At 35.9% G+C, this 12,010-nt stretch overlaps 1 protein-coding gene across 1 annotated transcript in view; it reads right to left on the bottom strand.

Moving 5' to 3' along the window:
• Positions 1 to 232: 232 nt before the first annotated feature.
• The window catches only part of LOC119240234 (carbonic anhydrase 13), a 28,737-nt gene continuing 16,959 nt past the window's right edge, over positions 233 to 12,010 (bottom strand). Inside the window, exons 5-7 of the mRNA XM_037504607.2 lie at positions 11,847 to 11,909; positions 11,172 to 11,327; positions 233 to 2,211 (exon numbers count right to left, since the gene is read on the bottom strand). Coding sequence (XP_037360504.1) covers positions 2,092 to 2,211; positions 11,172 to 11,327; positions 11,847 to 11,909 — 339 coding nt within the window. The 3' untranslated portion in view covers positions 233 to 2,091. The remainder of the gene's footprint in view (positions 2,212 to 11,171; positions 11,328 to 11,846; positions 11,910 to 12,010) is intronic.

The raw sequence follows: 12,010 nt of genomic DNA on the forward strand, positions 1-12,010 counted from the left end.
AGTTTGTCTTATTTTCTTTATTGTGGTTGAATCCACTTTAAAATAAAATACAAAATGCTTAATAAACATAAATCTAATACATGTGAAAAGCAAAAAGAGATCTGTATTAGTATTTACAACTCTTTAATCTTTTCAAAAGATAACAAGTATAACATACACTTAGACCTTTTGCCTCTAAGATAGATAAATTAGCAGGCAATTTCAAAGGAAACAGTGATGTGTAGGGTTTTTTTTTTTTTTTTTTTTGGTCTACTGGAGTCCACTTTATAGCATAAAACCAGTACAACACTGTAGCCAAAACTGTGAGTTACAGAGTGGTAACTTTCATACACAGTAATTACAACCCCCTTCTCATGCCCCTCGGGATAACAAGACTTACTTTCTCTGAGAAAACGTACTTCTTTCCCTGACTAAGATGATATACATCTTTCCAAACTAAAGAAAGGCCTCCCATTCAAATCTGGGCATTTTAAAATGATTAAAACATTTGGTTATACAAGAATTAATAGGGTTTTCCTTTATGAAGACACAATTTTCAAGAGATAACTTATATTTTACTTGTTACACATTAACTTATATAGTACACAGAAGCTAGATAATTACCAAAGATCAAATATATCTTTTAAGTATTCAATTCATTAAATATTTACCACATGTCAATCACCTGCAAAGATTCAAGTTAGATACTATGAGGAGAAAACAGACATCGCCAAGGTATCAGCTTTTAGCTTTCAGAAACCTCTTTTATGCAACCATGCACATGATCATTACACAGTTTACTGATGCTCAGCTATCCTGTCAAGACGATTATAGAATAAATTCAATGATTAAAAGCTATGTCCAGAGGAAGAAAGGTGTCTGAAACAAGTCATCAAAATCAGGGAAATTCAGTTAAACTTCTCTCAGAAAATAAAAGAAGTCTAGTATATGTTTGCCTTAGATGTGGTTATTAAGCTAATCCTTGGTGTCGCTCCATTGACACCAAGAGCAAAATGACCCTTCCCCCAACCTCCTTCACCAAAAGTGAACAAACAAAAATATACATAAGATAATGAGTTAAAATGGGTATTTAGACTCATCTCACAAAATTCCCTAAGAGAAATGTGTGTTAAGGGAGAAAGGGCTTTATCGCAGCAGTGGCTGAAGGGTTTGTGGACTGACAGTATATTTGAGAGACTGAAGTAATATCTTCCACTAGGTAACAGAACAACCATCTGCACAGGACTGCTGGTCCATCCTTGGCCAAAACACAGGGCAAAAGTTGACAATCCATTCATCATCCCCTTAAGCCCTGCACTGGTACCTGGTGATCTGTTTATTTCAAACCATGTTAATGCCACAAATTGGCAAGCGCTGCATCTGGTCAATTATTAGCCAGATTATCATTAATATTATTGAGAGAATGTGATAGACAGCATGACTCATTAAAGCTTAAATAGCCACTTACGTCTGAAGGAATTCTTCCACAAAATTGCATGGCCTTTTTTGAGCTGTGGAGTTAGATACACTAAGTAGCTAAATCTCACCCCACCCCCATAAACCCTTACTGTTCATTTTATGAAAGGGGTGCAATAAGAATTAGCAACAAAATAAAAACACAAATTCACTTTAAAAGAAAATAGTGTCTGTTTTAGAATGTATGTATTAGAATGATATAAAGACCTTAAAGAGAATCACCTACTTAGAAAAAGATACCACAATCTTCCATTCTATAAATGAATTTCAGTCTTTCACCAAACATCACTGAGAGAGGAGACTGATCAGTCTCTACCACAAGGGAAAATTGTTAATACACTGCAAGTTTGCCATGCCAGCCATGCTTTCAGGCAGGCTGAAGAAGACACATTTCATGGGTTTCCATACACGCTGAATAATGATCACTGCTTGAATGAATACCGATGAGTGCAAATCTGAGCTCGATGAGTTAAATTAGTTATTAAAGAGATCTTATTTTCTTCGTGGTGCTGAAGCTGATAGCAAAATGGTTTCCTGTAAATTAGGATTTTTGAATAAGCAGTTAGTAGGAATTTTTGTGTTTTCTTTTGGTTTCTCTCTTCAGACATGTTTGGGGTGGTCCACTGGTGATAACTGTTAATAGAAAGAGGCTCTCACTTTCCGGCCCTTCAGAGGCTGTGGTGGACGGTGATTACTCAACAGAAAGGCTGCTGCTTCCCCCTCTGCTGTGCACAGGAGGCTGCGGAACGTGGCCAGCTGTTGAAGAACAGAGGGAAGTTAGTTTAGCATTTAGATTCACACAAATGTTAATGAAGTGCCCTGCATAGAAAGTTAAGAACCATAAAAGCCTTTCCTCCATGATGGACTAAAAATATTATGATGAAAATGTTCTAAGTTATGTGCCATATATAATAAAGCAACAATTCTACTAATTTGTCACCACTACACAAATACCCATGGGTTTAAAAATTAAGTAGGTAGCATCCTTGATTTGAAGATTTAAGGAAACAATATTTAGATCATGGCTTCAGATGTACGTATGTAGAAAGAGGGAATGTCACCAACAGAGGCAGAATGGGACCATGGAAAGCATACTGCCTGGCTTTCAGGGCAGGTCCCAGCCTTGGTGCTGCCACTAAGTAGCTGTGTGACCTTGGGCAAATAGTCTATTGTCCTTACTCTTCAGCTTCCTCATCTATAAGTGAGCCATTGATTAGATTTCTTCCATAGTTATCTTGCAGCCCTTGGAAAACTTACAAGCTCACCAGTATATATGATTCCCAGCTTTTATGGGAATCATGTGGTGTTCATCCTGTAGAATTTTATTTTATAAGCATTATTTCGTTAAACAATAGTTTTGCTCTCAACATACTTGTGCTTTGCAAATAAATAATTATGGAAAAAGTATAGGATAATGTTTAAATTAGCCTCTAATAATGTTTAAATCAGCTTCTGGTAATGTTTAAATACTATTTAAGTAGTACAGGCATATTTCTCACCAATAGGGCCAACTTATCTTACACTCTATATACAATGCACAAAATATCAAGAAGGAAATAGAAACTACCAGTAATCATATCACAAGATATAGCCATATTAAGATTATATATTGTTATATATAACATACAGAAAAATATAATATATAGAGGAAAATATTATATATATATAAAACACCTTCCAGATGTTTACCTATTTATAAACACAAGCACATGTATGCCCATGGACAACTTTATATTTGACAAGTTTTAGTACAAAAATGAGCTCAACTCTATAATAACCTTATTTTTCCACTTAGTATACACCAAACATCTTTGCATGTCAAAAATATTTGTCACTGGTTTTTAGTACTGAAAAGTTTTCTATTGTAAGCATGTTTTATAAATTATATAATAGCTTCTTGGTGATTTAATATTACTTATCAACAGTAATATAACCTATCAATTCAATGTTTACTTATCAAGATTTAGCACAGGTCTGCAGTAGTTAAAGACTACTGGGTAAGTTACCTGAATAATTCTACTGTCTCAAAAATGTTCACCGAAAACATATTGCCAATTAATATAATTAAGTTTTTGAAATTTGTTTTGCTATTTCATTTGAATGTAGACAAATTATTATTGATGAGAAATTCCATCCTTTAAGCTTTGCTAGTCACCTAATTAAAGAGTCAAACAAATTCAGACTAACACACATCAATTAAGTTCCCAACATCATCATTTCACTGAAGCCTAAAATATTTCTCACGCTATATTCATCAGGATGGGAGGCGAAGAGGATGAGCCCAGTCACAGTAAATAGGCAAGAGTTTATAACCATACTCTATGGAAATAAATTCAGGCATCAGATACAAATAGCCATGTATTTCCACAAGTGACATTTTGAGGTATATTTTTAAATGGTTCAAGTATAGGAATGACAAGTCAAATATTTACAGCTCAAGTTTCATTCAAGTGACAAATTGTTATAGGTAAAACTACACTAAGAAATTCCCTGGGAATGTCAATTAGCAGAAGCTGAGGAGACACAAGGAAGACACTCAGCTTTCTGCAAATCACAGTAATCCAGGCATGTCTGGAGTGGCCACTTTAGGTGTCGATGCAAGAATCCTGAGTCTGAAACAGGGCACTGACTCACTGGCCTTACTCGGCTCAACTAGCCTCCCAGGAAAACCGCTGACTCCTTTGGAAATCCTGGCTCTATTTATCCCATCCACCCCACTTCTGACCCACTGCAAGTTGATCAAGGCAAATCATAGTCTAGGAGTTGAACTTATCTAGATCTTTCTCTGAACAGCCAGCTATTGTTCGCAGTGCTCCCTGAAACTATCCTGATGGCTCATCAAATCCGTTCCCCTTTTGGCTGTGAAGCTCCCTTGCAAACACCCCACTAGGAAAGTCCTGCATCAGCCAATCCTCCATTCAGATTTGCTTCTCTTGGCTCTGGGGTCCTCTACAACTACACTGATCTCAAAATGTACCCTTCTGACTGACCCCAACCAGTTTTATCCCTCACTAGTCCCTTGGCATCATTCAGACAGAAAATCTATCCTTCTATCACTAAAGTTGACTCAGCAACTAGTGGCTCCTGGTGGAAGACTCCCCAGAGTCCCCCGGAGGCAAAGTGGGTATAGTATGATCTGTTTTGCTATTTTCTTTGGCTCTAATACTGCAATTTTAATTTCCTTGTAGAATAACCCCGCCAAGCAGAAATACTCTTTTCTAATGCTTTGCAAATACCTTTTATTATGTCACTTTAATGCTCAAATATCTTTGTAAGCATTCTCCCACCTGCAAAAGCTAAGTAATAATAAAAATAAACGCTCTCTTACGGAATATACTGTGCCAGGTGTTGAGCTAAGTGTTTTGTATTACATTATTTCATTGAATCCTCAAACAATTCTGTCAATAACATACTATTATCACCATTTTAAAGACAAAGATCTTCAGAGGTAGTTAGAAAGTTTAAATGTTTATTTGCCACCTGGCAAATAAGTCATACATTAACCACAACACTACATTGCATTTCTTTCTTCTTTTTATTTATTTATCTTGGTTATTTCCCCCTAATCCTTTTTATTTATTTTTTACAATAAAAAGTTTTAAACATAAGGGCCTCCCTGGTGGCATAAGGGGTTAAGCGTCAGCACTATTAAGCAATTCGCAGCTACTGCAGCATGAGTTTGAGCCTTAGCCAGGAAGCTACCCACATAGCACAGCAGACCTTTCCTGCCTTGCCCGCTGCTCCCCTCAGCAGTGTATTTCAGTCAATCTGCTTGTTCTGCTCCCCACTGTGTCTCTGGTGAATCCTCTCTCCCACCTCCGCCCCCACCCCACCACACTTCTGGCTTGTACTCCAGTTCTTGTATGCATAAATAAATAAATATTTAAAAAATAAATAAAGATGTGGAAAATATTCTTACTCTTATCATTGATTGCAAAATGCAAAATTTTACAATGGAAACAGAATATTAGAGTTTTGTTTCCAGATATGCTGGACTTAAACCCTATAAGACAACCTCCCAATAGAAAACAATTCTAAAACCCAGGCAACTATTAAAAACAACTATATAGTTGCACGTACGAGGGAGTGAAAAGAAACAGAGGGACTCAGGTAGGGGTGGGGCGCTCACATTCTCTTGAGGGAGAGACAAGAACTCACTTGTGAGTTCTGCTGTCATTCACTTATAGAGTCTCTACAAGTGAGCTGTCTCTCCAGTTTTTCAGCTTAGTGGCATCTGCAAGGTACACCCAGTATAATGGGGCACACCTATCCTGAAAGGAAAGAGCCAGAGAAAGGTGTCCCAGACTCTATCCCTGAATTATGCATGTGTAGTACAGAAACTCCAGACACCCCAGCTGACCTGAGACCAGAGCTATTGCACAAGAAAGAAAAGTTGCATGTTATGCCCAGCCTAGAAAATAATCTGCTAAAAGAAATAAAATAATACTCATGTGAGAATAACAGGATCCAGAATTTCTACAATTTAATGTTTATAACATATAGAACACACACAAATTACTCATTATGTGAAGAATCAAGAAGATGGAACACACACATTCTCAAAGAAAGAAAAATCAAGTCCAATCCAAGATGAACCATCTAGGGCTCTCTCTCTTGGAATCAAAATCCTTTGATTTTGAAGTGACTACTTGTAATACCTGATGGTTAGATTAAGTTAAAACTATTTTTTAATGCATGAGAAATCTCAGCAGAGTGGTAAGTAATCCCAGCAGAGAAATAAAATTAGTGAACGAGAACCAAATAGAAATTTTAGAACTAAAAAATATATTCCTAAAACACAAAAAATTGTGTGTATTTGACACAATAGAGGGAAGAGTAAATGAACTTGAATTTATATCAATAGAAGTTTTTCACAGTGTCAAATAGACATAAAGAAATTGTTTTTTTTTAAAAATAGTCTTGGGGTACTGCTAGGTGATACTAAAAGATCGAATACATATGTAATTGAAATATCAAAAGGAAAGAAGATGACACAATATACACATAAATTAACTTATAATTAATCAGACGTAAATATAAAATCCAAATTATTATTTAAAAAGAAAAAAGTTGCATCTATAAGCAAATATTTATTTAGAAGACGCAGCGGTTGAGCGCTGGGTGCGAAGCTGCGGCCTCGGCGGCGCCGGTTCGGCTGCTCCCCGGCCACCGGAGGAGGATCCCACATGGTGCGCAGATCTCTCCTGCACGCTGCTCCCTCAGCAGTGTACTTCAGTCCTTCTGCCTGCTCTGCTCCCACTCTGGCTCTGGTGAATTCTCTCAGCTTCTGACTGTACCCAGTGCATGTATAAACAAAACAAACAAACAAATATAATAAATTAATAAATAAAAACATGCCTCTATTAAAAAAAAAAAAAACACTATAAACTATTTATTTAGAAGACACCAAAAGCCAAACTATAAAAGACAAATTAATAGAATGATCTGCATCAAGATTAAGAATTTTCGCATTAAAAAAAAATACTTAGGGCCTCCCCTGGTGGCGCAGGGGTTGAGAGCTGGGCTGCAAAGCTGCCCACAGCCTCTGCAGCGCGGGTTCGATCCCCAGCCGCCAGCGAGGGTCCCACATGGCCCGACAGACCTCTCCTGCCGCCTGCTGCTCCCCTTAGCAGTGTATTTCGTCGGTCTGCCTGTTCTGTTTCCTACTCTGGCTCTGGTGAATTTGCTCACCCTCTCGCGCTTCTGACTGTACCCAGTGCTTGTATAAATAAATAAATAAATAGATAGATAAATAAATAAATCTTTTTAAAAAATTTACAAAATATGTATTTTTAAAAAGGGTTTCTACCCAGGCTGTATAAAAATTTTTGCTACTCAATGAGAACTACAAACAATCTAACTTAAAAATGGGCAAATGGTTTTGAGCAGATACTTCAACCAAAAGTTATATGCATTGTCAACAAGGATAGGAAAAAAATATTCAACACCACTAGTCATCACATAAATAAAAATTAAAATCAGGGCCTCTCTGGTGGCGCAGACTGTTGAGCACAGCGCTGTGAAGCTGGCCGCAGCCCCTGCAGTGCCGATTCATCCCCGCTGTCTCAGAGCAACCCACATGGCCAGCAGACCTCTCCTGCCTCACAAGCTGCTCCCCTCAGCAGTGTATTTCGTTCAGTCTGCCTGTTTTGTTCCCTGCTCTGTCTCTGGTGAATCCTCTCACCCTCCTGTGAATCTGGCCTGTACCCCAGCTCTTGTATAATGAAATAAATCTTTAAAAAAAATTAAAATCAAACATAATTAGATCCTTTTACAATTAGATCCTGTTACAAGGCCACTGACACATTAGCTTTCCAATATGAAAAAAAATCACACATAATTAAAGTAAAAAAAAAACTAATAACACCACGTGCTGATAAGGATGTGGAACAACTAGAATTCACTGCTTATGAAAATGGAAGATGAAACATGGTCTTGTAATTGTAGTTCCAGATGTTGACTCAGACATAAAAATAAGTATCCACACAAAATGAAGTATGCCAATTATTTCTAATATCAAATATGGGGAGCTATTTTTTATAGTAACCCAGAACTGGAAACAACCAAATGTCCATTAATTGGTAAACAGATTAAAAACTAATGTGGTATATTCATCCCATACAATATTATTCAATAACAAAAGTCAGTTATGACTTTTGTTTAGTTTAGTTATGCTAACTAAAATAAATCAAAAACAAAAGTTTATGTACTGTGTAAGATCTCATTTAAATAAAATTATAGAAATGATAAAATTCTAGTGACATCTCAGTGGTTGTCTGGGGCCACAGATGAGGAAGGTGGAGTGCCAAGGAACCCAAGGCGACTTCTTCAGCAAAGAGCTCTATTCTGTTATTTGATTGCAATAGATAATAACCAAGTCATCAAGTGCATACTAGAATTCATGAATTTTACTGTATGCAACTATCAGAACAAATGAAAAATAAATTTTAAAAAAAGGAGCAAAGAAGTAAAGCCAAGTATTCTGTACACTGAGGTTCAGCAGATGAGTAAACCAATTTAGAGTAACTCAAAGAGACTTGGCAAGAAAAATCAAGCTTCCAAAGAAAAATGACAGCTCTATGATCAAAAGTATCAGAAAACAGTCTGCCTGTTCTCTAGCATGTCAGTTAAATCAAACATTTCAGTAAGTGAATCTGAAGGAGAAACTGGACAAAAAGAAAATAAAAAGTATCTGATCTGACCTTTTGGTCAAATAGTGATTTGGCAAGAATTACCAGTATAAAAAACCAGAAAAAAATTGGCAACAATTTACTTAAAGTAGGAGTTAGTCTTCATAACTAGTGATGTTCTATGGTGAAATAAGAAAATGATTAAATATAATATTTCCCAATAACTCCAAAAATAAAGAGCTGACTAAAGTGAGATAAAAATTTTCTCTTGAAACTAAGTTTTAAGTCAGTAGCACAACAAAAGACATTTTCATTTTACCTTACTTAAAAAAGCTAAGGAACTGAATAATAACACTCTGAATGATAACAATAATAACAACAATAATAATAATAACAATAATAACAACAGTCTCATGTTTGGAGTCTCTTAAATAGCCTTTTATTTCTTAACAGTTTTAGGCTTACAGAATTATTGCAACAGTAGTATAAATAATTCTTTGATACCTCACACTCAGTTTTCCCTATTATTTATATGCTACCATCTTTATCGCATATTTTTCACAATGAACCAATATTAATATGCTATCATTGGCAGAAGCCCATCCTTTATTTAGAGTTCCTGTGTTTTTACCTACTGTCTCTTTCTGTCCCAAGATCCTGTCAAGAAATGGCACTATGCTTGGTATTCATGTTTCCTGGGGCGTTTGATTATGAAAATTTCTCATACTTGTTTTTGATGACTTTGTTTGGGTGAGCACTGGATCAAGTATTTTCTAGAATGGGCTTTGTCTGATTTTTTTCATAGTTAGACTAGCATTGAATTTTTTAAATTATCACTTGTCTTATTGTTTAACTCTTAAAATCACCATAACAAGTTGGATTATTACTCAGATAATCATTTTAATGTAGTTAAAAATAAAAATATCTAAAAGTATTGCTGCTATTATAATTTGAAATGAATTACCAATCATGCTGAAGTTCTAGAATACAGCTATTATTTTATATAATGCATTAAAAACACATTTATCGATATTATTAATTGATCCTCACATAAGATACAGTAGTGAATCCATAGCTAAGCAGTCACAGTTTCTAAATGCAGGAAGTGATTTTTGATTGGGTTAACTATATGTTTTAAGGAACTAAGTTACATGTTGATATATTCTCTTCCAAATCACAGAAGTATTAAAAAAAAACAAACTTATTTTCCAAATGCCTTTAAGGAATAAAAGTACTCTTAAAATATGAGAGAAAAAACATGATCTTGATATCAAAATTTATTAGCTCTTTCTACTAATCTGTTCAAATTTTAAAAGGGAATATCAAAGTATATGAAGGGGAGAAAAATGAACTCCAGTAATCAGGCCTTGCAATCAATGACAAGTTATTTTTCTTATGATGCAACTCACATTATTTATGATGGAAGAAAATCACAGGAATTTCCATGTCAGTCAAGCTCTGGATTTCTATGCAGACTATAATAAAATGTTTTAATAAGTGTGCCTCAGATTATGATTTGGCTTTCATCCTAAAATCAGGTCAACAGAAGTTGGATAAGTTCAGCACGCCAAGGGGAAAAGTTACCTGATACGACCTTGGTAAAGCAAACCAGCTTCTAGCCTTTGGTGGGGGTAAGGGGAATGAACACACAAGAAGGTGGGCAAGTCCAGTACAGAAACTTTGTTAGTTACAGAAATTACTAGACTCTGTTCTAGCACTCAGACATGCTGTCAGAAGTGCATGAGAGAATTCACCAGAGACAGCAGAGCAGGCAGAAGGACGAAGCACAGCTAAGATTTTCGCAAACCAACTAGACTCTGTTCTTGCTAAGATTTTGCAAACCAAAACCCCTAAGTACAACATCCAGAACAAGCAGCCTCCATCTGCCAAATTGGGCATCACATGGTTCAGGACTCTGAGCAGCAATACTGGGCATCAAAGGCATTCTGAACCTGTACCTTGCTTGCCTTATCTTTAAGGCTCAGTAAGCATTTATCAGAAAAACAAGTGAGTTAATATCTCTACTAGGGCAGCATAGACAGCCACTCCACTGCCTCTAAGTAAATTCACGAAGCCTCACCAGCAGCCCTACAAAAGTTTTGTCCACAGAAGACAAAAGATAAGATCTTTCCATTAAGCAGACATACAGGTTTCTTAGGGTGCAGTGCCTCTCACTGTCCTCATTGTGCACTCTGTGAAGGTGAAGGCTGTAAGAGAAGCAGGTAGAGGCACTAAGGTGGATAAGAAGAATACCACCTTTTAAGAGTAACCTCCCCTATTTTCCTGTTTGTATCCCAGTCTGTTTACACCACAGAAAACAAAAGCAAGTGATTAAATGCCTTCAAGTGGCACTTCGCTTTCTTCATTGTATCTGTATGCACATTGTGGGAAAGAAAGCATCTAGTCACGAAAGTCAACTAAGAAGATGGCATAAATCTCTCTGCTCCAACCATCTCGCTGAAGAATGCAGGGAAACACAGGTTTCATAACGCAACAGAAATTGGGATTTTTTTTTTATTTTTTTTTTTTTACTTTTAACCTGTTTTTCTCTAATGAATTGGGAGAAACCTGGAAGAAGTGACTTACCTGTTGAGAGCTGATATTTATAGGATGTTTTAAAACAATCCATGTGACACTCTCTAGAAGCGGTGGGACTGTAAGAGAACCAGGGTATGTCCAGTAGTCCCAGGATGAGGGAAGCAGAGATATTGGATCAAAATTTGTGAATCGGGTTTGTTTACCCTGGAAGAGAAAAAAGAATTCACAGAAATTATAATAGGATAACTTTATACCCACCCCCCAAAAAAAATACCATCCAATGAAATATTGGAATTCTTTAATTCACAGAATTATTTAGTGTTTGCCTTCGGTATCTAAGAAACAAAGTATCTGCCTTACTCTAAAATTTTTAGGTTAGGAACACATCATGTAGATTTAAGAAGCATGAGATTTATTTTAATACAAGTAATCTTTTAAATGTATTGCAGGTAAAGGCTTATTCTGCAAAACTCCAGCATCAAATACTAATTATGCATAAAAAGATTTATTAGTGATTATTCTAGACAATTAAGACTCCTTCATCATTTCTGAAAGATTAGAAATAATAATTACTTGTGTTCTACTGGTCAAATATGTTCCAAACCTTCAAAGGAGAGAGCAATGTGTCTCTAAGAAGATAAGAGAAGATCTTAAAAGAACGTAAGAGAATTTGGGAGAAAACAAGGAATTTATTAGTTATTAACAAATAGTAATTATTTTCACCTTTTCTTTAATGGAATCCAAAATGTCAGTAATCTTTTGCAATTGAGAATTATGCTCACCAATCTGAAAATGTGAAATTTCAAAAGAAATGGTTACTGTAGCAAATCAGGTTCAAATCAGTACATTTTACTCACTGTTTAAGTTTTTAAAAAACAAAAAAACAA

This window comes from Talpa occidentalis, unplaced genomic scaffold, assembly GCF_014898055.3.
Source record: "Talpa occidentalis isolate TD23 unplaced genomic scaffold, MPIMG_talOcc4v2.1, whole genome shotgun sequence".
NCBI classification, from domain to species: domain Eukaryota; kingdom Metazoa; phylum Chordata; class Mammalia; order Eulipotyphla; family Talpidae; genus Talpa; species Talpa occidentalis.